The sequence below is a fragment of the Carcharhinus amblyrhynchos genome, chromosome 13 (assembly GCF_965287045.1).
Source record: "Carcharhinus amblyrhynchos chromosome 13, sCarAmb.v2.hapA, whole genome shotgun sequence".
In the NCBI taxonomy this organism is placed as follows: domain Eukaryota; kingdom Metazoa; phylum Chordata; class Chondrichthyes; order Carcharhiniformes; family Carcharhinidae; genus Carcharhinus; species Carcharhinus amblyrhynchos.
In genome coordinates, this window is record NC_137336.1 from 9,410,042 (window position 1) to 9,436,742 (window position 26,701).

General features: G+C 46.3%; 1 protein-coding gene across 1 annotated transcript in view; it reads left to right on the plus strand.

The window, feature by feature from the left end:
* The first annotated feature begins 1,626 nt into the window (after positions 1–1,626).
* Positions 1,627–26,701, plus strand: part of LOC145351441 (arylsulfatase I-like) — a 28,272-nt gene continuing 3,197 nt past the window's right edge. The window contains exon 1 of the mRNA XM_080201033.1: positions 1,627–2,068. Within this exon, the coding sequence (XP_080057159.1) occupies positions 1,761–2,068 (308 nt within the window). The 5' untranslated portion in view covers positions 1,627–1,760. The remainder of the gene's footprint in view (positions 2,069–26,701) is intronic.

The window sequence follows — 26,701 nt, forward strand, 5'->3', positions numbered from 1 at the left end:
AACTGGCATAAAATACTCACAAAGGGTGGCATGGTGGCACAGTGGTTAGTGCTGTAGCCTCACAGCGCCAGTGGCTCAGCTTCGATTCCGCCCTTGGGTCACTGTCTGTGTGGAGTTTGCACATTCTCCCCATGTCTGCGTGGGTTTCCTCCGGGCGCTCCGGTTTCCTGCCACAGTTCAAGGATGTGCGGGTTAAGTGGATAGGCCATGTGAGGTGTGCGAGGTTAAGGAGATAGGGGAGGGAAGAGCCTGGGTGGGATGATCTTTCAGAGACTCAATGGGCTGAATGGCCTCTATCTGCATTGTAAGGATTCTATGGGGCGGAAGCTGTGGTGGGGATGGGATGGTGGTGGGAGTGTGGGCAGGGGAGAGGGTGCAGGGAGTCAGCCCAATTTGGGTACATAAAATCTAGTTTAGAGCTGGGGGTTTCTCATCTGCTTTTATTTATTCATTCCATGGGTGCCTCTGGCTAGGCCAGCATTTATTGCCCATCCCTAAATGCCCCTTGAGAAGTGATAGTGAGCTATATTCTTGAACCCATGCAGTCTATGTGGTTAGGTACACCCACAGAGCTGTTAGGGAGGGTGTTCCAGGGTTTTGACCCAGCGACAGTGAAGGAATGGCGATATATTTCCAAGTGGTGAGGGAAACTTGTGAGTGGTGTTGTTCCCAGGTATCTGCTGCCCTTGTCCTTCGAGATGGTAGAAATGCCTTTTTTCCCCCCTAAAGTTTATTTATTTGTGTCACAAGTAGGTTTACTGTGAAAATCCCCCAGTCGTCACACTCCACCGTCTGCTTGGGTGCAACTGAGGGAGAATTTAGCATGGTCAATGCACCTAACCAGCACATTTTTCAGTCTGTAGGAGGAAACCAGAGCACCCGCAGGAAACCCACACAGACATGGGGAGAATGTGCAGACTCCACACAGACAGTGAAGCTGGGAATCGAACCCAGGTCCCTGGTGCAGTGAGGCAGCAGTACTAACCACTTTGCCACCATGCTGCCTGCCTTGATGGATTGCGTACCAGTCCAACGCTGGCATCTCCACATCAGTGATAGATTGCTGCAGTGCACCTTGTAGATGGTACACACGGCTGCCACTGTGTGTCGGTGGTGGAAGGGAGTGAGTGTTTCAAGTAGCAACCAAGCGGGGCTGCTGTGATTCAGTTTTAGTTTGAGATGTGACAATTTCCATTTTCTCACTATTTTAAAGAAACAGGGGTCCCTGTGATTCCATCCCTTTGAGCACAGCGGGGAATGGTTTTCACTTCAAACGCATTCCTTGCTGATGTGAGTTGGGGACAGCAAAGGCTGTGAGTATTGACACAGCTGAAACTCACTCTTACAACCCTGGCTGAGAGAGTGAATGAATGAATGAATGGGTGGGCGACGCCGATTGGCAGTCCCATCAGCCAGTAGCAGGAGGGAAGGAGGTGCCCGCCCACAGCAGCAAGCCAATCAGAGAGGAGGGGGCGGTGCCAGGGTTGCAACAAGGCGGGATGGGTTCAGGGGCAGAGCCCATAGTTATTCTGCTGGGCACTTTAAATGTGTCAGAACAGCTTAAATAGTGGCCCCAGGATCAGGAACGGGTTAGATTAAACCCCTGCGAGACTTCTGCTGCCGAGACAATTTAAAACAAGCCCTTCTGAGTTTTTAAAAACCCTTGAAAAAAAACTTTGGGAAAAGTTTGCAGAAACTTTTTGTTTTGGGGAAAGTTTTCCTGCAGCAATGTTTGGGGGACTGTGAGTGCGGGTGAAACCATGGCTGTGTACACTCTGACCGGCTTTTCTCTGGTGAGTTTGCTGTCCTTCGGTTACTTGTCCTGGGACTGGATGAAAGCCGGGTCGGGTGGCAGGAGGCTGCCAGCCCCGGCGGGCCACGGTGCCAAGGAGAAGCCCCACATCATCTTCATCCTGGCCGACGACCTGGGCTACCACGACATCGGATACCACAATTCGGACATCCGCACCCCCACCATGGACCGCCTGGCTGCCGAGGGGGTCCAACTGGAGAATTACTACATCCAACCCATCTGTACCCCCTCCAGGAGCCAGCTCATTACAGGGAGGTGAGTGTGTCCCAGAAAGTCTCCCAAAATTTAACCTCTCAGTTACTGCTGCAGAATGGGGAATTTTTCGTTTGACTTGTTATTGTCACATGTAGTGGGATACACTGAAAAGTAATACGCGCTATACAGACACTGTACCGTTCATTGAGTACATAAGGGAAGGGAAGGGGAGGGTGCAGAATGTAGTGTTACAGTCATAGCCAGGGTGTGGAGGAAGATCAGCTTAATAGAAGGTAGATCCCTTAAAGTATTTTTAGGCAGTATTTTTAGGATATGGAACTGGGGCAGCACAATGGCACAGTAGTCAGCACTGTGGCCTCACAGTGCCGGGGATCTGGCTCCCATTCCCGGCTTGGGTCACTGTCAATGCGGAGTCTACACATTCTCCCCATGTCTGCGTGAGTTTCCTCCGGGTGTTCTGATTTCCTTCCACAGTCCGAAAGACATGCTGGAGCATTGGCCGTTGTAAATTCTTCCTCGGTGTACCCGGGCAGGTGCCGGAGTGTGGCGACTAGGGGATTTTCACAATGACTTCATTGCAATATTAATATCAACCTACTCGTGACACTAATACCTAAAAACTTTAAACTGTCTCTATCTCGGGGTCAATGAATTAAGATGCACAAAAAAGAGGCCATTCGGTCCAATGCATCTGGGATGGCCCACTGAAACTCACCATATCCCATTCTCCTGCCTATACTCCCTCACCTTGTAAACTCTTCCTTTTCAAACAATGATCCTGTTCCCTTTTGGAAACCATGGTTGACGGTGCATTCACGGGCAGTGTGTTCCAGATCATAACCACTCACTCTGTGAAGTGTTTTGGTCTTACCTTACAACAGTCATGGTGTAATGGAGGAAATGCGGCCACCGGTTATTGCACAGCAAGATCCCACCATCAGCCATTGGACAATAGGTCGCATCAGTCAAAACAGAAACATAAGAACATAAGAAATAGGAGCAGGAGTAGGCCATCTAGCCCTTCGAGCCTGCCCCGCCATTCAATAAGATCATGGCTGATCTGTCGTGCCTCTGGAAAATTTCAGCATTTGCGGCTGGAGAAACCACAGTAACATTATGCAGGCAGATGATCATTCTTCAGGAATGGTTGACCAGATAGTCAGAATTTTAAACTTTTTTTTAAAAGTATACCGGGATATTTTGGCCTTGGAGGGAGTGCAGAGGAGGTTTACTAGGCTGATGCCGGAGTTGAGGGGGTTGAGCTATGAGGAGAGGCTGAATAAACTAGGCTTGTACTCGTTAGAGTTTAGAAGAATGAGGGGAGATCTCATTGAGACGTATAAGATGATGAATGGGATGGATAGGATAGAGGTGGAGAGACTCTTCCTGCTCAGAAAGGACAGTAGGACTAGGGGGCACAGCCTCAAGATAAAGGGGGGGCGGTTTAGAACGGAGTTGAGGAGGAACTTCTTCACTCAAAGGGTGGTGAATCTCTGGAATTCTCTGCCCGTTGAGGTGGTGGAGGCTGCCTCGCTAAATATTTTTAAGACGCGGATTGATGGGTTTTTGATAAGCGAGGGGATTAAGGGTTATGGGGAGAGGGTGGGAATGTGGAACTGAGCCACGACAGATCAGCCATGATCTTATTGAATGGCGGGGCAGGCTCGAAGGGCTGGATGGCCTACTCCTGCTCCTATTTCTTATGTTCTTATGAATGGGAAGGAAAAAGGAGTTGAAGGCTAAGATCAGCCACGATAGGATTGAGCAGTGGAGGAGGCTCGATGGGTTGAATGGCCTACTCTTGCTCCTATCTCTCATGTTCTTTATGATTAGATTTGATTGAGGGATTCAAATGTGAGGGGGCAGAACAGAATAGATCGGGAGAAACCACTCCCAAGGTGAAGGGTCAAGAACTAGACGATGCAGATTGAAGAACCAAAGGAAACTTGAAGAAAGGCATTTTAATGCAGTGGGTGGTAACGATCTGGAATTAGGATCAGGCACTTTTCCTAGTTTTCCGAAGGCAATTGTTTCCAAATCTGAGGAGAAAAAAATTTATGGGATTACAGGGAAAAAGCAGCAAGATGAGCAGAGTTAGTGTTGCAGAGGGCCAGTACTGACAAGAAAGGCTGAATGGCCGCCCCTCCTTGTGTGTTTCATAGTCATAGAACCCTACAGTGCAGAAGGAGCCCATTTGGCCCATCGAGTCTGCACCGACCCCAATCGCACCCAGGCCCTATCCTCATAACCCCGTGCATTTACCCTAGCTAGTCACCCTGACACTAAGGGGTAATTTCCCAAAGCCAATCCACCTAACCCGCACATCTTTGGACTGTGGGAGGAAATTGGAGCACCGGGAGGAAACCCATGCAGACACGGGGAGAACATGCAGACTCTGCACAGACAGTGACCCAAGGCCAGAATCGAACCCGGGTCCCTGGCGCTGTGAGACAGCAGTGCTAACTACTGTGCTGCCATGCCACCCACGTGTAAGCACCCTGTGATTCTTTGGTTCCGGGACGTATAATCTGCTTTGTTAGTGATGTTGATGGAGGGGTTAAAAATTGTTCCCGGACATCGGGGAGCACCAACACCCACCCCACCCCCCCACCCCACCCCACAACCGTCCCACCACATACACCCTGCACCCTTCCTGTTCTGTGCTGTTCTTTCAAATAGTGGACATGAGATCTTTTCTTTTACATCCACCTCAGAAGCAATTGGACCCTCATGGAGTTGTGTATGACGGTGGTTCCTCTGACAGTGTAGCATTCCTTCTGCAGTGCACTGCACGTGTCAATCTGCATTCTGTGCTTTGGTCTCTGGAGTGAGGCTGGAAGCCACATCAGTGTGCTACCCACTAAACCAGGGATATGCTACTAAAAAGAGGAAATAATTTGATTCTAATTGACTTTAATTTGTACGTTTATGTAATTATTGTATTTAATCGCAACCCTGCCTCTGAGCCAGAAGCTCCGGGTTTGAATCTCACATCAGGATTTGATGGCCAAGGAAGGTGCGTTCAAAACGCGGTCAAGCAGGTCGTATGTCAACCTGGAAATCCTTCCAACGCGTGCCAGTGGCCAGTGTTAAGGATGGAAGTGATTCCTGGTCAGCCATTTTGGTTTTCATTCTTTCTCGTGGGATGCGGATGTTGTAGAAAGATCTGCACTTGCTGTCTATCCCTAATTATCCCTGAACTGAGTGCTTTACCACACCATTTCAGCTGACAATTCAGAGACAGCCACATTGCCGTGGGTCTGGGGATTACATGTAGGCCAGATCAGGTGAGGGTGGCAGATTTCCTCCCCTAAAGGACATTAGCGAAGCGGATGGGTTTTTACATAGAAACGTAGAAGATAGGAGCAGGAGGAGCCAATCTGGCCCTTGGAGCCTGTTCCACCATTCATTACGATCATGGCTGATCATCTAATTCAATAACCCAATCCTGTTTAGTTCTGTTAGCATTTTATAAGTCTCTATGTGATTTTTTTTCCCCCCTGTTTCATTGTTAATTGAATTTAAATGCTGTGATGAGATTTGAGCCCATCTCTCCAAATTATTAGCCTGAACTTCTGGATTACTAGTCCAGTGACATTATCATCACGCCACCACCACCACCATCTCACCTTGCCACATGATAGGAAGAGTGTTGGAGTCCAGAGTACAGCATGCTTTGATTTGATTTATTATTGTCACGTCTATTAACATATAGTGAAAAGTATTATTTCTTGCACACTATACAGACAAAGCATACCATTCATAGAGTAGGAAATGAAAGAGTGCAGAATGTAGTGTTATAGTCATAGCTAGCCTGTAGAGAAAGATCAACTTAATGCGAGGGAGGTCCATTCAAAAGTCTAATAGCAGCGGGGAAGAAGATGCTCTTGAGTCGGTTGGTACGTGATCTCAGACTTTCTTCCCGACGGAAGAAGGTGGAAGAGAGAATGTCTGGAGTGCGTGGAGTCCCTAATTATGCTGGCTGCTTTGCCGAGGCAGTGGGAAGTGTAGAGCCTGCTTTTTCACTTTCTGTGATTTGTGTACCAGCGTAGCCAGCTCCATTTTCCAGTCCCTCAGCATTTTTTAAATTCATTTGTGGGACATGGGCGTTGCTGGCAGTCCAGAAGTTATTGCCCGTCCCTAGTTGTCCGAGAGCAGTTGCAAACAAACCACAGTGCAAGTGTAGGTCAGACTGGGTAAGGACGGTAAATTTCCTTCCCGAAAGGACATTAGTGAACCAGACGGGTTTTTCCGACAGTCGACAATGGTTTCATGGTCATCAGTAGATTCTGGATTCCAGATATTTTTTGTTGAATTCAAGTTCCACTCTCTGCTGTGGTGGGATTTGAACCTGGGTCCCCAGAACATTAGCTGAGTTTCTGGATTAACAGTCTAGTGATATACCACTAGACCATCATCTCCCCGCATATTTAAAAAAAAATTCTGCCTTTTTTTTCTTACCAGAGTGGGTAAGTTTACATTCCCTGCATTATATTCCATCTGGCGTCTTACCCACTCACTTAACCTCTCCATAATCACAGCATATTTTCCCATTGAGCTTTGTATCGTCAGTAAACCTGGATACATTACACTCAATCTCCTCATTTAAGTAATCTGCAATAATAAACTAAAACCCAGCATAAACAGGACACAGCTTCGAAAGCAAATACAGCATCTGATTTTGAGCGTCCTTTAGTCAAGATGTGACCAGCATGTGAAATAGGTTGATAATGGCAGCACAAAGCCTTAGAATCTCATCCATTGACTGTGTGCTGAGGGTGCACCACAGTGCCAAGGGACCACTGCAGTTCTGAAGGTGTGCTGCACTATCAGAACAGCTGTCTTTTGGATGAGCTGTTAAGCTAAGTCTGCTCTCTCGGGTAGACAGGAAAGATCCTGGAAGAAGAGTAGGGGAGTCCTCCCTGATCTTGTGGCCGATATTTACCTGTTAACCATTGGATCATAGAATCCCTACAATGCAGAAAGAGGCCATTCAGCCCATCTAGTCTGCACTGAGTCTCTGACCTATCCCCATGTCTCCATGTATTTACCTAACACTCAGACTTTGGGATTAGCACAGTCAATCCACCTAACCTGAATATCTTTGGACTTGTTTATATAAATGGTGAAGAACAGGTTTGTAAGATCTGTGCGAAGCAGGTGATCTGGCTGTTATCACATTGCTATCTGTGGGAGCTTGCTGTGCACCATCTTGCATTTCCTGATCATAACAGAGATTTCAAAAGAATAATTGGCTCCAAAGTACTTTGGGATGACTAGTGGCCAGGAATCATAAAATCACTGCAGTGCAGAAGAAGGCCATTCGAGTGTGCACCGATTCTCTGATGGAACACCTTACCAAGGCCCTATCCCCGTAAACCCACATATTTACCTGCTTATCCCCCTAACCTACACACCTTCAGACTCTCAGGCGCAATTTAACATGGCCAATCCGTCTAACCTGCACATCTCCAGATTGTGGGAGGAAAACCAGAGTACCCTGAGGAAACTCTCTCAGACACAGGGAGAACGTGCAAACTCCACACAGACAAGTGACCCGAGGCCGGAATTGAACCTGTGTCCCCGGCGCTGTGAGGCAGCAGTGCTAACCACTGTGGCATCTGTAATAAGTCTGCAGAGGCAGAGATCCCTTCATCAAAATCCCTTTATTTACAATTTCAACAGCAGTACACAGAGTGCTCGCAGTCAGCAGTCTACCTTCAGGAGTGCCAGAGGAACTGACACTCCCGGTTAAAGTCAAATAAATAAAGTTTATTTTTGAATAAATCTTATAATAACACTGCAATGATGTTACTGTGAAATTCCCCTAGTCACCACACTTTGGCTGTTCGGGTCAATAATTTAATTTGATTTGATTTATTATTGTCACATGCATTAACGTACAGTGAAAAGTATTGTTTCTTATGTGCTATACAGATAAAGCACACCATTCATAGAGAAGGAAAGGAGAGAGTGCAGAATGTAGTGTTACAGTCATAGCTAGGGTGTAGAGAAAGATCAACTTAATGCAAGGTAGGTCCATTCAAAAGTTTGACAGCAGCAGGGAAGAAGCTGTTCTTTGACCTAACCAGCACGTCTTTCAGACTGTGGGAGGAAACTGGAGCACCTGGAGGAAACCCACGCAGACACGGGGAGAACACACAGACAGCGACCCAAGCTGGGAATCGAACCCAGGTCCTTGGCACTGTGAGGCAGCAGTTCTAACCACTGTGCTGCCCAAGGCAAAGACTCCCTGATTGACCCATAATTGGGTCCTTAATCAGACAAATGTGAGGTAATGCATTTTGGAAGGTCTCATACAGATAGGAAATACACAGTAAATGGCAGAACCCTTAAGAATATTGATTGGCAAAGGGATCTGAGTGTATAGATACAAGGTCACTGAAAGTGGCAATGCTGGTGGAGAAGGTAGTCAAGAAGGCATAACAGCATGCTTGCCTTCATAAGCTGGGATATTGAGTTTAAAAATTGGCAAGTCACATTGACGCTTAATAGAACCTTAGTGAGGCCACGCTTGGAATATAGTGTTCAATTCTGGTCGCCACACTACCAGAAGGATGTGGAGGCTTTGGAGAGGGTACAGAAAAGATTTGCCAGGATGTTGCTTAGTAGAGGGGGCATTAGCTATGAGGAGAGGTTAGAGAAACTTGGTTTGTTCTCACCGGAACGACGGAGGTTGGAGGGAGACCCAAAAGAAGTTTACAAGATTATGAGAGGCATGGACAGAGTCAGAAGCTTTTTCCCAGGATGGAAGAGTCAATCACAAGGGGCCATAGGTTTAAAGTACGAGGGGCAAGTTTTAAAAGAGATGTATGAGGCAGATGTTTTACACAGAGGGTGGTGCGTGCCTGGAACTCGTTGCCGGGGGAGGTAGTGGAAGCAGATACAGTAGTAACGTTTCAGGGGCGTCCTGACAAGTACGTGAATGAGATGGGAGTAGAGGATATGGTTCCTGGAAACCTAGGGGGTTTTAGTTAAGTCGGGCAGCATGGTCAGTGCAGGCTTGGAGGGCTGAAGGGCCTGTTCCCACACTGTAATTTTTTTTGTCCTTTAATCAGGGAGTTCACACCCCAATAGGCCAACCTCAATGGCCTGACTGAAATCTTTACATCACCTTTGCACAATATAAATGTCAACTTTTTTCCTACACTTTACAGAAAGGGTAACACCTCCACGATTAAACAGCCTCTCTCCATGTGGACTCCAGTCCCTATGTTCACTCATTCATCCACATAGGAATTCTATAAATAGTTATCGCAGGGCTTTGCCCTTCCGAACCCAGCTTTATAGTTCACTTGTTATTTTCGCCTGTCTATTTATGTTGACTTCTCCCCTCCTCTCTCATGCAAGCTACATCAGACAATACTATTTTTTTAATTCATTCATAGGACATGGGCGTCGCTGGCTGGACCAGTACTCATGGCTCATCCCTGACTGCCCTTGAACTGAGTGTCTCGCACAGCCCCTTCGGAGGGGCATTTAAAATTCAACCACGTTGCTGTGGCTCTGGACTCACGTGTAGGCCAGACTGGGTAAGAAAGGCAGATTTCCTCCCCTAAAGGACATGGTGAACCAGATGGGTTTTACTGGCAATAGTCCTCATTCCAGATTTTTATTGAATTCAATTTTAATAATCTGCTGTGGCGGGATTTGATCATGGATTCCCTACAGGACAGATAAAGGCCATTTGGCCCATCAAGCCTCCACCAAGAACAATCCCATCCTTTCCCCCTAACCTCACATATTTACCCTGAAACTAGGGTCAATTTAGCATGGCCAATCAACCTAACCTGCACATCTTTGGACCGTAGGAGGCAACAGAAGTACCCGAGGAAACCCACACAGACACGAGGAGAACACGTAAACCCTACACAGGCAGTGACCCAAGCTGGGAATCGAACCCAGGTCTCTGGTGCTGTGAGGCAGCAATGCTAACCACTCTGCCACCATGCCGCACATATACCCAGGGTAATTATACCCAGCCTTCATTAATCGAGGGATTGAGCTTAGGAGTCGGGAGGTAATGCTGCAACTCTATAAGTCCCTTGTCAGGCCCCACTTGGAGTACTGTGCGCAGTTCTGGTCGCCTCACTACAGGAAGGACGTGGAAGCTATTGAGAGGGTGCAGAGGAGATTTACGAGGATGTTGCCTGGATTGGGAGGCATGCCTTATGAAGATAGGTTGAGGGAGCTGGGACTCTTCTCCCTGGAGAGGCGTAGGTTGAGAGGCGACCTGATAGAGGTTTATAAAATGTTGAGGGGAATAGATAGGGTGGATTCTCAGAGGCTATTTCCCCGGGTTGAAATGGTCACTATGAGAGGACACAGATTTAAGGTGCCGGGAAGCAAGTACAGAAGTGATGTTAGGGGTAAGTTTTTCACTCAGAGGGTGGTGAGTGAATGGAATCGGCTGCCGTCAGTGGTGGTGGAGGTGAACTCGCTGAGGTCTTTTAAAAGACTTCTGGATGAGTATATGGGATTTAATGGGATTGGGGGTTATAGATAGGTCTATGGATTGGTAGGTATGGATGTGATCGGCGCAACTTGTGGGCCGAAGGGCCTGTTTGTGCTGTAGTGTTCTATGTTCTATGTAATGCTGTGGGAAGCTGGATTACTTGTCCAGTGACTATACCCTTATGCTATTGGGAAGAAGGAGTTAGGTGTGTATTTCTGCCCCCTTTTCTCTGACAAAATAATAACAGACAAATTGGCAGATACTCCCCCTGTGGAAGTATGGCTGCCGATTGCAGCACCTTTCAGGGGCTGGCGAACCAGTGATGACCGAATGGCCACGTGTGATCTGCATTACTTTTAGTGATTGCTGCCAGAAAGCCCTTGCGGGTGGGCCTCTGAGGAAGGGGAGGAGGATCCTGTCCTGCAACATCCTCAGGGAAAACAGCCCCTTCACAGGTTGGGTTTGTCTACGAAGGGCGGCCATTTTGAAGAGTCTCCAATAACCGTCAAAGGGAGGAAATTTTAAATGCTTCTTTTAGAAAAATCTCTGTAGTTGCAAATTGAAGGAAAGATTGAAAATGACTAATATCTGCAGATGCTGAGTGATTCACACTGAATGATGATTCAGCTGGCCAAGACACAGCTCATTTCACAATTCTCACAGTCTGAATTATACCCAGTAATCAAAAAAAAACTTCCTGAAGTATTGTGGATCAAAACACTGCAAAAAATGGGTTTCACATAAAATAAAACTCTTCAATCTCTTGACAAGCTTGGACTGGATATCATTTAAGCAGTGCTTGATATATATAGCTTTTCACCTCCCACAGGCCTTTTCAATCTTTTGCACTGTTGGCCTTCCTTAAACTTTTTAATAAAGTTATAAAGTGATCTTAGAACTGCTGTATTGCAATCTAATCCTCAACTCCCACTCCTTCAACCCGTTTAGTATTTAATCAAGGTTTATCCCACAACTGCGTTATCAGAGGTGCCTTCTTCCAGTGAGATGTTAAACTTAAGAGTTGAGATAGGCCATTCAGCCCTTCTATCCCGTGCAGTCACTGTTTTAGTGTTTGAATCACAGTGGCCAACCAAGGCCCCACACATAGCATGGAAATAGTGACTACATCTTTTGCTTTTAGTGAGGTTTGTTGAGGGAAGGATACTGGTTGTAGGGAGGAACTCTCTTGCTCTTCCCTAGACCATTATTGCAGAATCTTTCATGTCTAGCTGAAAGGCACAGATGGAGACTTGTTCCAACATCTCATCTTACCTACAGCGTCGCTGACTGTGCAGCACTTCCTCAGTACTGTAGAACATAGAACAACTACAGCATAAACAGGCCCTTCAGCCCACAAGTTGCGCCGAACATATCTCTATCTACGAGGCTCACCTATAACCCTCAATCTTACTAAGTCCCGTGTACTCATCCAGAAGTCTCTTAAAAGACCCTGTTGAATCTGCACTGGAGGGTCAGCTTCCATTTTGTGTTCAAGTCTCTGGAGCTGGAGTTGAACCCATTACTTCTGACTTCTCAGGCATTGAGTCACAGCTGACACTGGACAACGAAACAGGAATAGGCCCGAACAGCAATAAAAATCATAAAATAGAACATAGAACATAGAACACTACAGCACAAACAGGCCCTTCAGCCCACGAGTTGCGCCGATCACATCAACACCTACCAACCTACAGACCTATCTATAACCCTCAATCTCATTAAACCCCATATACTCATCCAGAAGTCTTTTAAAAGACCCCAGCGAGTTCGCCTCCACCACCACTGACGGCAGCCGATTCCATTCACTCACCACCCTCTGAGTGAAAAACTTACCCCTAACATCACTTCTGAACTTCCCTCCCCGCACCTTAAATCTGTGTCCTCTCGTAGCAACCATTTCAACCCGGGGAAATAGCCTCTGAGAGTCCACCCTATCTATTCCTCTCAACATTTTGTAAACTTCTATCAGGTCGCCTCTCAACCTTCATCTCTCCAGGGAAAAGAGTCCCAGCTCCCTCAACCTAACTTCATAAGGCATGCCTCCCAGTCCAGGCAACATCCTTGTAAATCTCCTCTGCACCCTTTCAATAGCTTCTACATCTTTCCTATAGTGAGGTGACCAGAACTGCGCACAATACTCTAAATGAGGCCTGACAAGGGTCTTATAAAGTTGCAGCATTACCTCCCGACTCCTAAACTCAAACCCTCGATTAATGAAGGCCAGTACACCATACGCCTTCTTGACCACATCTTCCACCTGCGAGGCCGATTTAAGAGTCCTGTGGACCCGGACCCCTAGATCCTTCTGCTCCTCAACACTACTCAGACTTCTGCCCTTGATAGTGTACTCGTTCATCCCGTTGGTTCTGCCAAAATGGACGACTACACATTTATCCGCGTTGAAGTCCATCTGCCACTTCTCCGCCCAGTCCTGCATCCTATCTATGTCCTGCTGCAACTTTTGCCATCCTTCCAGACCATCCACAACACCACCGACCTTAGTGTCATCAGCGAACTTACTTACCCATCCCTCCACTTCCTCATCCAGGTCATTTATGAAAATGACAAACAACAAGGGTCCCAGAACAGATCCTTGAGGCACTCCGCTGGTGACTGAAAATGCTGGAAAATCTCAGCAGATTGGACAGCATTTGTGGAGAGAGAACAGAGCCAACATTTTGAGTCTGGATTACCCTGCATCAGAACTGAAAATGAGGAAACCCAAACAGTGCCCTGAATTCTTCCCAGCGTTCCTTTGGATTGTGGATCTATACGTTACCATCAATTACCCACCTCTGCACCCTAACCCATGATACTTTAGCCCAACGAGTATCTATCAGTCTCTGGTTTAACTGGTGGAATTTTACCACCTCGCCTGCTCAAGGCTGGTAAGATCCCACCCGAGGCCAGCAGAGAATGCCGTTCTGTGAGCGTCGCCCGCCCCCGATTCTGGGGCAAGCGAGGTGGTAAAATTTTGGCCAATGGCTGCAATTGACTCCCATATATGCATAGCTACCTGGAGGAGGGAATCCCAGATTTGTGTTGCACCCTTCCTGAATTAGATTAGCTCTAGTTCTAAGATTTGTGCCCTCACCCAACCCGCCTGCCATCTTGAAATCTCTCCAACCAGAGGAGGGGCCACGTGGTGGCACGGTGGTTAGATGGGCGGCGGCACGGTACCACAGTGGTTAGCACTCCTGCCTCTCAGTGCCGGGGACCCGGGTTCAATTCCGGCCTCGGGTCACTCTGTCTGTCTGGAGTCTGCATGTTCTCCCCGTGTCTGCGTGGGTTTCCTCTGGGTGCTCTGGTTTACCCCCACACTCCAAAGATGTGCGAGTTACATTGATTGGCCATGCTAAACTTGCCCCTTAATGTGAGGGTGATTAGCAGGGTAAATAGGTGGGGTTACATGGATGGGATTATGGTCAGTGCAGGCTCGATGGGCCAAATGGCCTCCTTCTGCACTGTAGGGATTCTATGATTCTATGAATCATTCTCTCTCTATCTACCCTACAAGTTAAACTGAGGCTCTTCCTGTCTGGTGACATCAGGGAAGTATGCTGAAGAAGAGTAGGGTAAGTTCTCCCCGATGCCCTGGGACAGTACTTATCCCTTGAGCAACGTCATTTCAGACCAAGAACCTGACCATATATATCGGCTTGCTGCATGCGCGAATTGTTGCTGCGTGATTGTGGGCAACAGCAGTGGCATCATTTCACAAAGCACTCCAAATTAAACAGTTGGAGATGTTTCTTAGATAAGTGATAAAGTGCAGCATCAACGCAAGTTCCTTCTTTGTAAATCTTAACTGTTCTTTGGCAAATCATTTCCAAATGATGGGGCCAAGTGCCTGAATTAACTCAGCTATCTAATGCTCTTTATGAAGAAGCAGTGCTGGTTTTGATGATGGGCAGTTCTGCATTACGTATTTATTTGAAGATGTTTAACCAGGATATCCTGGTGGCCTTTTGCCAGGGCTGGGATGCTTCATCTTCTCCACCCAGTCGGGTAGCTTCAGCCTCTGGCCCTGACTTAAAGCGGCAACAACCAAAACTTCAAAAATAATGCACGCTGCTCAGCGTCTATTAAAGTAAAATAAAGCTTATTTATTCGTCACAAGTAACACTACAATGAAGTTACTGTGAAATTCCTCCAGTTGCCACACTCCGGCACCTGTTCGGGTCAACGCACCTAACCAGCACGTCTTTCAGAACGTGGGAGGAAACCAGAGCACCCAGAGGAAACCCACGCAGACATGGGGAGAATGTGCAAACTCCACAAGTCTAAGTGGGATTCTTCCCACTTAGAAAAGAAGACAGGACTAGAGGGCACAGCCTCAAGATAAAGGGGGAGCAGTTTAGAACGGAGTTGAGAAGGAACTTCTTCACTCAAAGGGTGGTGAATCTCTGGAATTCTCTGCTCATTGAAGTGGTGGAGGCTACCTCGCTAAATATTTTTAAGTCACGGGTAGATAGATTTCTGATGGACAAGGGAATTAAGGGTTATGGGGAGAAAGCAGGAAAGTGGAACTGATCCACTTCAGATCAGCCATGATCTTATTGAATGGCGGGGCAGGCTCGAGGGGCCAGATGGCCGACTCCTGCTCCTATTTCTTATGTTCTTATCTTATGTTCACACAGACAGTGACCCAAGGCAGGAATTGAACCCAGATCCCTGGCACTGTATAGCAGCAATGCTAACCACTGTTCTGCATGCCACCCACATTCTACTTAAAATAATGTTTAATAAGAACATAAGAACTAGGAGCAGGAGTAGGCCATCTGGCCCCTGGAGCCTGCTCCCCCATTCAATAAGATCATGGCTAGTCTTTTCATGGACTCAACTCCACTTACCCACCTGCTCACCATAACCCTTAATTCCTTTACTGTTCAAAAATTTGTCTATCCTTGCCTTAAAAACATTCAATGAGGTAGCCTCAACTGCTTCACAGGGCAGGGAATTCCACAGATTCACAACCCTTTGTGTGAAGAAATTCCTCCTCAACTCAGTCCTAAATCTGCTCCCTCTTATTCGGAGGCTATGTCCCCTAGTTCTTGTTTCACCCGCCAGTGGAAATAACTTCCCTCCTTCTATCTTATCTATTCCATTCATAATCTTGTATGTTTCTATAAGATCTCCCCTCATTCTTCTGAATTCCAATGAGTATAGCCCTAGCCTACTCAATCTCTCCTCATAAGCCAACCCTCTCAACTCAGAATCAACCCAATGAATCTCCTCTGCACACTCTCCAGTGCCAGTATATCCGTTCTCAAGTAAGGAGATCAAAACTGTACACAGTACTCCAGGTGTGGCCTCACCAGCACCTTACACAGCTGCAACATAACCTCGCTGTTTTTAAAATGACCACATGCTCAGCTTAAAGTGCAGTAAGAATCTCACAACACCAGATTAAAGTCTAATAGACTTATTTGGCAGCACTAGTTTTCGGAGCCTCAAGCTCCTTCTTCAGGTGAGGTGAGGATGTGGAATAAACCTGTTGGGGTTTAACCTGGTGTTGTAAGACTTCTTACTGTGCTTACCCCAGTCCAACGCCAGCATTTTCACATCACAACTTAAAGTGGCCATGCACTCTTTTAAAGTGACCCTGCCCTGTTTAAAGTAACTCAGCTGTTTAAAGTTGGCAAAGTTAATAAAATTCCCAATGGCAAGAATAACAGGAGAGTAAACAGTGATTGATTTTTTGTTTTTATTTAACTTTCTCTCAATAATAGGATGCCTAATATTCAGCATATTTAATACTGTAACTTCAGTGCTCATTCCTCTATCCCCCATAGGCTGGAAACAAATTAAAAGAAAAATACCTGTACAGGAGACTGTAATTTCACTAAATCTAAGGGTAAAGCTTCAATTTCCACTATCTTCCCACAATAGATAGAAAATCAATATTTATAACAAACTGATGCATTCTCAAATCATAGAATCTCAACAACGCAAAAGGAGGACATTCAGCCCATCGACTATCCAAAGACCATCTTTCCCAGGCCCTCTACTCCACCCTATCCCCACATATTTACTACAGCCAATCTCCCTAACCTACACATCTTTGGAACGTGGGTGGAAACTGGAGCACCCAGAGGAAACCTATGCAGACACGGAGAGAATTCCATACAGTCACCTGAGGTCGGAATCGAAGCTGGATCCCTGGTGCTCTGAGGCAGCATAAGAACATAAGAACATAAGAAATAGGAGCAGGAGTAGGCCATCTAGCCCTTCGAGCCTGCCCCGCCATTCAATAAGATCATGGCTGATCTGAAGTGGATCAGTTCCACTTTCCCGCTTTCTCCCCATAACCCTTAATTCCCTTGTCTGTCAAAAACCTACCTACCCATGACTTAAATATATTCAGCGAGGCAGCCTCCACCACTTCAACGGGCAGAGAATTCCAGAGATTCACCACCCTTTGAGCGAAGAAGTTCCTCCTCAACTCCGTTCTAAACTGCACCCCCCCTCTTATCTTGAGGCTGTGCCCTCTAGTCCTGCTATCCTTTCTGAGCGGGAAGAATCTCCCTATCTCTACCCTATCCATCCCTTTCATTATCTTATACGTCTCTATAAGATCCCCCCTCATCCTTCTAAACTCCAACGAGTACAGATCCAGTCTATTCAGTCTCTCTTCGTAGTCCAACCCCCTCATCTCCAGTATCAGCCTAGTGAACCTCCTCCGCACTCCCTCCAAGGCCAAAATATCCTTGCGCAAGTGCGGCGACCAAAACTGCGCACAGTACTCCAGCTGCGGCCTCACCGGTGCCCTGTAGTGTTGCAGCAAGATCTCCCTGCTTTTATATTCTACCCCCCTCACTATAAAGGCCAGCATCCCATTCGCCTTCTTGATCACCTGCAGACTGGGTTTTTGCGAGTCATGCACAAGGACCCCCAGGTCCCTCTGCACCGTAGCATGCTGCAGCTTTTCGCCCTTTAAATAGTAATCCCTCCAACTATTATTCCTGCCAAAGTGGATAACCTCACACTTGCTAACATTGTACTCCATCTGCCAGGTCCTCGCCCACTCGCTCAGCCTATCCAGATCTCTCTGCAGACTTTCCACACCCTCCGCACAATATGCTTTTCCACTCATCTTCGTGTCATCAGCAAATTTTGTTACCCTACACTCAGCCCCCTCCTCCAGATCGTCTATATGAATGGTAAATAGCTGAGGCCCCAGCACCGATCCCTGCGGCACTCCACTAGTGCTAACCACTGTGCCACTGTGCTGCCCAAAAACACAGAAAGCTGAAAGAAGAAGAAACTGGAGAAAATACTGAAAGATAAGTGGGGGGAAAAAAAAGAAAAACAAGTGTTCTCGCCCATGATGGGTGCGTTACTCTGTACGGTGCAGAGAGACCATAGCTGAGAGTGTCCCATTACCATACACCATTGCCTTGCATTCATTCAGCATTTGTCACTTCATCTCTCGCCCTCCACCCCATCTCAAACTTTTCCTTTTTATTCCTCTTCCCACCCTCCCCACTTGCTCCCAACCTGTTGGCCGGAACTTTCCGGCTGTTCCTGCCGGCGGGATACTCTGGATCTCTGGTTTAAAAACAAGGGGTCTCCCGTTTCAGATGGGAATCAGGAGGAATGGTTCCCCTCAGAGGGACGTTTCTTTAGAATTCTCTTCCCCGGAGAGTGGTAGGGAGCGGGGCAATGAATAATTTTAAGGCAGGGGTCGATAGATTCTTGACTAATAAGGGAATCAAAGGTTACTGGCGGGATTTGGAATGTGGGATTGAGATAATCAGAGCAGCCATGATCGTACTGAAAGGAGGACGAGGCTTGAGGGGCCGAATGGCCTACTCCTGCTCCAGGTTGGAATGTGATATTTATTTTGATTGTATTTGTGAATTTGATAAAAGCCATTTCAGTGTAGTGGCAAGGGTAGGTACCTGATTGGAGGGATTCAAAGATGGGAAGGTTTATGAAGCTGGAGCATTGTCAGGAAGGAGTAAGTTCCAGAGATAGGGAATGGGTGAATTCCCTATCACTAAAATGCAACTAAATGGGGTTACCATTGACCAGAAACTCAACTGGACACACCACAATAACACTGGCTGCAACAGCAGATCAGAGGCTAGGGATACTGCAGTGAGTAATTCACCTCCTGACTCCCCAAAGCCTCTCCACCACCTACAAGGCACAAGTCAGGAGTGTGATGGAATACTCCCCACTTGCCTGGGTGGGTGCAGCTCCAACAGCACTCAAGAAGCTCAACACCATCCGGGACAAAGCAACCCGCATGATTAGCACCACATCCACGAACATCCGTTTCCCCCCACCACCGACACTCAGTAGCAGCAGTGTGTACTATCTACAAGATGCACCGCAGCAACTTGCCAAAGATCCTTAGACAGCGCCTTCCAAACCCATAACCACTTCCACCTAGATGGACAAAGTTCATGGGAACACCACTACCTGCAAATTCCCCTCCAAGCCACTCACCATCCTGACTTGGAAATATATCGCCGTTCCTTTGTAGTTCGCCAATCCACAGCACGCGGATGGCAATGATTCGAGAAGGCAGCTCACCACCACTGCCTTCTCAAGGGCAACTCGGGATGGGCAATAAATGCTGGCCAGCCAGCGCCCATGTCACACGGATGAATAATAAAAAAATCTTTGAGAAAATTCAGCGGGAGGGCGGGAGATTTATAATTGAGGCCTGGCTGGTTTAGGAATGAAAGCCAAGGAACACAGGGTTTGATCGGAATATAGGAATTGTAACTGAGGATACAGAGAGTTGAATCTTGGATGAGTTCAGGTTTTTGGAAGGTTGAAAGTGGGAGACTTGCCAAGGGAGCTGTGGAATAGTTGGAACGCAGCACAGTCTGAGACCTGAACCTTTAGCTTTTCCTGGCTAGTTTAGGTCTGCAGCAGCATTGGACTAACCTACTGACCTAATTCAAAATCTCACTCTCTGTTTATTGACTGGTTTACATTTCTAAAGAGCTGTTTACACATTGTAAGGTGAGTTACATTCATAAATAAAAACCTGATTGGATGTTGACCCTCCAGTAGTGAACAGAATGGGTAGCAGCTTCTTTTCAAAATACCTTCCGTCATCTCTGTGAACTCATCAAAGTAACATTTCCCAAGAGCACCGAGTTGTCTGATTCATTGGCAGCGCTTTTCCCTCTGAGCAACCTGGCCCATAGCTCACAGATTCAAAGATCATTTCAACTAATGATGCTACCCAGCCAAAGGGCCAAAGGGGACTGATTTTAAGGAGGGGAGAAATAGAGTATAAAAGTAAGCTAATGGAGGACATAAAAACCGCTTGTAAAAGTTTCTACAGATATGTAAAGAGAAAAAGATTTACAAAAGTGAAGTTGTAGGCCAGTCAGAAACTGGAGAATTCATAACGGGGAATAAAGAAATGGCTGAGGAATTACATTTGTACTTTTCTTCAGTCTTCACAAAGGAAGACATGAATAATGTACAAGAAGTGTTGGAAGAAATCTGTTTTAATAAGGATCTGAAGGAAATCAGCATTAGTAGAGAAACGGTTTTGGGGAAATTGATGGGATTAAAGGTGGATAAATCTCCAGGCCCTGATAATCTTCATCCCAGAGTACTTAAGGAAGTGGCCCTTGGAATAATAGGCCCACTGGTGGTTATTTTCCAAATTCCTTTGGAATCTGACATAGTTCCTACAGATTGGAGGGTAGCTGATGTAAACCTGTTATTCATCCTACCTGGGACCACATGCAGCCCATCTGGCTTCTGAGTGCGGCCCCTACGAGACATTTTGTCGACTGTTTCCCCCGCGCAGAGTTGCCAAATTCCACTGATTTCTGTCCGTGTAGTTTTTTTCCAACCGGTATGACTGAAGTGATTCACACATAAAGCAAGGGTGAGTGAAGCGAGGTTGCTCACAACATTGACTGTGAGAGCCGTGCGCTCCCCCTGTGTCCAAAGTGTCAATAGTTGTTCTGTGTTTACCATTTGACGTTGATACAGCTCTTTTAATAAATAAATGATTTTCAGAATTCATCATTAAATATTCAGAGTGTATTAAATCTTACTCATAGGGTCATGGTTAGCGAACAAGCACGGTGACAGTGATTAGCACTGCTGCTTCACAGCACCAAGGACCCGGGTTCAATTCTGGCCTCGGGTCACTCTGCGTGGAGTTTGCACATTCTCCCCGTGTCTGTGTGGGTTTCCTCCAGGTGTTCTGGTTTTCTCCCACACTCCAAAGACGTGCGTGTGGTTTAGGTTAATTGGCCGTGCTAAATTGCCCCTTCGTGTCAGGGGGATTAGCAGGGGAAATGTGTGGGTTAGGGGATAGGGCCTTGTTGGGATTGCAGACTCAATGGGCTGAATGGCCTCCTTCTGCACTGTAAGGATTGTATTATTTAAATCTTGCAGCCTGCTGAGATGGAGGAGGGTCACTCACACCAATGATGTGTAGGTTGGGTGGATTGACCATGGTAAATAAGCAAGGTTACGGGGACAGGGTGATGGGGCAAGCCTGGGTAAGATTATCTTTTGGAGAGTGGATGCAGTTTCGATGGGTTGAATGGCCTCTTTCTGCACTGCAGGGATCCTATGGTTCTACGTAGCCCGCTCATGAGCCCAGACTACTCATCACTGGTCTATGCTCATATACACGCGTCTTACAATTGTGCATTTTTCTGAATCCTGGGATTCTGAGCCTGGAAGGGACCCTCATTTTGCAGACTTCTAACTCACAGGTCATAGAATCCCTAAATTCCATTTGGCCCATCAAGTCTGCACCGACCACAATCTCACCCAGGCCCTATTCCCGGACCGGACCCCGCATACTTACCCTGCTAATTCCCCTTACACTGTGGATTAATTTAGCACAACCAATCAATCTAACCTGCACATCTTTGGACTGTGAGAGGAAACTGGAGCACCCGGAGGAAATCTGCACAGACACGGGGAAAATGTGCAGACTCCACACACAGAGAGTGACCCGAGGCTGGAATTGAACCCGGGCCTCTGGCGCTGTGAGGCAGCAGTGCTAACCACTGTGCCACCGTGCCACCTTCTGGCCACCCAGCTTGAGAGAGTTTAACTGCAACAAAGACAAAAGACTGAAGCTTTTGATTCGCTGTGCTCTGAGTGATCATTTGTTCCACATCAGAGAGATCATCGAAAGATCCTTTATATTATAGTAATCCTTTTCATTCTAATGACCAAATGAAAATTTGAGCTCCAAGTATCGCAACATTTGAAAAAGCCATGATGTGAAGTTGCTGGTGTTGGACTAGGGTACGCACAGGAAGTAGTCTCACAACATCAGGTTAAAATTCAGCAGGTTTATTTGGTAGTGCGCTTTCGGGCATATTTAGACACAGACTCAATTTACAAGATAGTGGTTGGAATGCGAGTCTTAACAGGTAATCAAGTCTTTACAGATGCAGACAATGTGAGTGGAGAGGGTTAAGCACAGGTTAAAGAGATGTGAATTGTCTCAAGCCAGGATAGTTAGTGAGATTTTGCGAGCCCAGGCAAGTCGTGGGGGTTACAGATAGTGTGACATGAACCCAAGGTCCTGGTTGAGGCTGTCCTCATGTATACGGAACTTGGCTATCAGTCTCTGCTCAGCGATTCTGCGTTATCCTGTATCGTGAAGGCCGTGTTGGAGAATGCTTACCTGAAGATCAGAGGCCAAATGCCCATGACTGCTGAAGTGTACCCCGACTGGAAGGGAACACTCCTGCCTGGTGATTGTCGAGTGATCGATTTGCACCAAATTTAATTTTGCAGTTAAAATTTGTGTTAATTAAGAAAATTACCACTTCAAAAGCCTGTCATATCCTTAAAAAAAACCACCTCTCCACATCCACTCCCGATCGAATTAATCATTGGGTGAGTCTTTTATTGGACCTGTTTGTGAGGCACTTTGGAAATTAAGCTTCTTTTTTAGATGGGAGAACACTTAATGGCTAGCTTTTCAAAATTTCTTTTAAATTTACTGAAACAGACTACTGCAGCAGTATAACTATTAAGTGTTTCTGTCTGTATTTTTAAGCTATTTTCAGTTATTTAAAATTGAGTTGCTCCTAGATGTGGACCAGACATTGAGTAATGCGCTTACAATTGTGATGTGCACATTTCCAAGCTGTGTCAATGAAGCTGCCCCAATTTTTTTTTAAAGTTTATTTATCAGTGTCACAAGTAGGCTTACATTAACACTGCAATGAAGTCACTGTGAAAATCCCCAAGTTGTCATACTATGGTGCCTGTTCAGGCGCACTGAGGGAGAATTTAGCATGACCAGTTCGCCTAACTGGCGTGTCTTTTGGACAGTGGGAGGAAACCGGATCACCTGGAGGAAACCCATGCAGACACGGGGAGAACGTGCGGACTCCGCACAGACAGTGACCCAAGCTGGGAATCAAACCCGGGTCTCTGGCGCTGTGAGGCAGCAGTGCTAACCACTGTGCTACCGAGCTGCCCACTCTCTCTAAATATAACTGTCTGTGTGGAGTTTGCACGTTCTCCTCGTGCCTGCATGGGTTTTCTCCAGGTGCTCCGGTTTCCTCCCACAGTCCAAAGATGTGCAGGTTAGGTCGATTGGCCAAGCTAAAAATTGTCCCTTAGTGTCCTGGGATGCTTGGGTTAGAGGGATTAGGGGGTAAAATGTGAAGGGATGTGGGGGTAGGGCCTGGGTGGGATTGTGGTTGGTGCAGACTCGATGGGCTGAACGGCCTCTTTCTACACTGTAGGGTTCTATGATTCTATGATAACTCTCTTCAAATATATCACTGAAAATATATTAAAGTAAAATTAAAATTAGTTCTTATACGCCTCTAGTCTAAAGTTGTCTCTTCCTGTTCAGATGCATAATCTAAATACCCAAGTAAAGAAATGACTATTTTGGTGGAATAATGTGCATGAACTACCTGCTTTTCTCTTTCCAATGTTGCCTTTTGACTAAAATAAGACTTCAGTAACATTCTCCGCTTGCCTCAGGACTCGAAATCTCCCGACATCCTGTCCAAATGAAACCAGTAAGGGAATCTGCTGGAAAAAAAAAAGGCGAGTTTTTGATCAGAGCAAAACATTCGGAGCGTCCACTATCAAAGATTTCCAATTTAATTCTTCGGGAACTGTTTATCTTCCAATCTGAGTTGGTGAGCCAAAAGCAACAGGAGTTTGTTATCCTGGTTTGCCCTCACAGTGCAATCCTTGCACCATTGAAGCCCTTGTTGGTTTGAGGAAGGAATTTTCTTTTCCATTTATCACCAGGATGTGGGCATCACCGACAAGACAAGTATTTATTGCCCAGTTCCAATTTCTCCTGAGAGAGTGGCGATGAACTATCTTCCTGACGGAGTGGTTTGGATTGTTTTCTCTTGAGCAGAGAAGGCTGGGGCAGGGGTGAGGGAGGGGATATGATTGAGGGGTGTAAGATTATGAGGGGCATGGGCAGGGTAAGTAGGGAGCAGCTGTTCCCCTTGGTTGAGGGATCAATCACAAGGGGGCAGAGAGTGAGGGACAGGAGATTTAGAGGGGACTTGAGGTAAAACTTTTCCAGTCAGAGGGTGGTGGGAATCTGGAATGCACTGCCTGGGAAGGTTTGATTTTTGATTTGATTTATTATGGTCCCATATATTAACATACATGAAAAGCATTGTTTCTTGCGTGCTATACAGACAAAGCATACTGTATATAGGGAAGGGAAGGAGAGAGTGCAGAATGCAATGTTACAGTCATAGCTAGGGTGTAGAGAAAGATCAACTTAGTGCGAGGTAGGTCCATTCAAAAGCCTGACAGCTGGAGAGAAGAAGCTGTTCTTGAGTCGGTTGGTACGTGACCTCAGACTTTTGTATATTTTTCCCAATGGAAGAAGGTGGAAGAGAGAATGTCCGGGGTGCGTGGGGTCCTTAATTTGCTGGCTGCTTTTCTGAGGCGGCAGGAAGTGTAGACTGTGTCAATGGATGGGAGGCTGGTTTGCATGATGGACTGGGCTTTATTCACCACCTTTTGTAGTTTCTAGCAATCTTGGGCAGAGCAGGAGCCATACCAAGCTGTGATGCAATGAGTAAGAATGCTTTCTGTGGTACATCTGTAGAAGTTGGTGAGAGTTGTAGCTGGCATGCCAAATTTCCCTAGCCTCTTGAGATAGTAGAGGAGTTGGTGAGCTTTCTTAACTATAGCATCGGCATGGAGGGACCAGGACAGGCTGTTAGTGATCTGGACACCTAAAAACTTGAAGCTTTCGACCATTTCTACTTCATCCCCATTGATGTAGACAGGGGCATGTTCTGTTCTACACCGCCTGAAGCCGATGACTATCTACAAGTTCAGAGAAATGGGATTTGCGTGCTTTTAATGGTTTTCAGTGCAGGTTTGATGGGCCGAAGTGCCTTTTTTGCACTGTATGCCTCTATGGTTTGCTACAGACCATTTCAGAGGGCAGTCAAGAGTCAACCACATTGCTGTGGCTGTGGAGTCCATAGACGCAGAGAAATTAAGGGCATTTTAGTAAACCAGATAGAGTTTTATGATGACCATGTCTAACATTGGCTTTGTTTATTTAAATTCTAGGTTTATTTAATTTGTGGAATTTATATAGCCCAGCTGCATTGTGGAATTATTGGGGTTGGCATGATGGCACAGTTGTTCGCACTGCTGCCTCACGATGTGAGCAGTCCTGGTTTGATTCTGTGCGGAGTGTGCATGTTCACCCTGTGTTTGCGTGGGTTTCCACCCCGGTTTCCTCCCACTGTCCAAAGATGTGCAGTTTAGGTAGATTAGCCATGCTAAGTTATCCCTCAGTGTTCAAAGATATGCAGGTGTGGGGGATTGATGGGGTAAATACATGGGGTTACGGGAACAGGGCCTGGTTGGGATGCTCTATCAGAGAATTGATGGGCTGAGTGGCCTCCTTCTGTGCTATCAGGATTCTATAATTCTATTACTTTCAGGCGTTGATAGATACTTAAGAGTTATCACTGTCTATCAATCAGTGCAAACTGCAATCAACAAAAAATGCTGGAAAATCTCAAAACATTGGCTCTATTCTCTCTCCTCAGGTGCTGTCAGACCTGCTGAGATTTTCCAGCATTTTCTGTTTTTGTTTCAGATTCCAGCATCCGCAGTATTTTGCTTTTATCAACATATTCCATCAATATGGTGGAAGGTTAAATTTAATCAGGGTTTAAGTTGGAATATAACACACCAGCCGCCATGATCATTAGAAACTTGTCCAGATTGGGCAGGATGGCTGGCGAACAGCTATGGCTCCTCCTTTCATTTTCTACTTCTCTTCCTTGACTCCTTGAATCCTTTGGGAATGTTTGACCGGAACCTTCCTTCAGAATTCTCCTCAACTGCCTGACTGCTCCCTGCTGTTCCAGAATGACGTGGAGATGCTGGCGTTGGACTGGGGTGGGCACAGTAAGAAGCCTCTCAACATATCACTCACCTGATGAAGGAGCAGCACTCAAAAAGCTCGTGAAACCAAATAAAACTGTTGGACTTTAACTTGGCATTGTGAGATTTCTTACTGTGCTCTTCCAGAATCTCTCAGCTTAGAATAAAAGTAAAACACTGCATGTGCTGGAAATCTGAAACTGAAAGCAGAAAATGCTGGAAAATCTCAGCAGGACTGGCAGCCAACATTTTGAGTTGAATACGACACTTCAGAAGTTGTACCTATTTCAGCCCAATTCTCTATACATAATTCAGCAAAGAGAATTCATTACCCTCAATTTCCCTCGTTTTACAAGCTATACCGAAAAGCCTCTTGCAGCCCGCAATTAGTTTGAGAAAATAATCTCTTTTTTTCCTTACACCTGGAGTATTGTGTGCAGTTTTGGTCTCCTTATCTGGGGAAGGATGTCCTTGCTATAGAGGGAGTGCAGTGAAGGTTTCCCAGACTGATTCCTGGGACGGCAGGACTGACAATTGAGTTGGTTAAGATTGTATTCACCGGAGTTTAGAAGAATGAAGGGGGGAGCTCATAGAAACCTATAAAATTCTAACAGGACTAGACAGGGTCGATGCAGCGAGGATGTTCCTGGTGGTGGGGGAGTCCAGAACCTGGGGTCTCAATCTAAGGATATAGGTAGACCACTTAGGACTGAGGTGAGGACAAATTTCTTCACCCAGAAAGTGGTAAACCTGTAGAATTCGCTACCACAGAAGTCAATTGAGGTTAAAACATTATATGTTTTCAAGAAGAGGTTAGATTTAGTTCT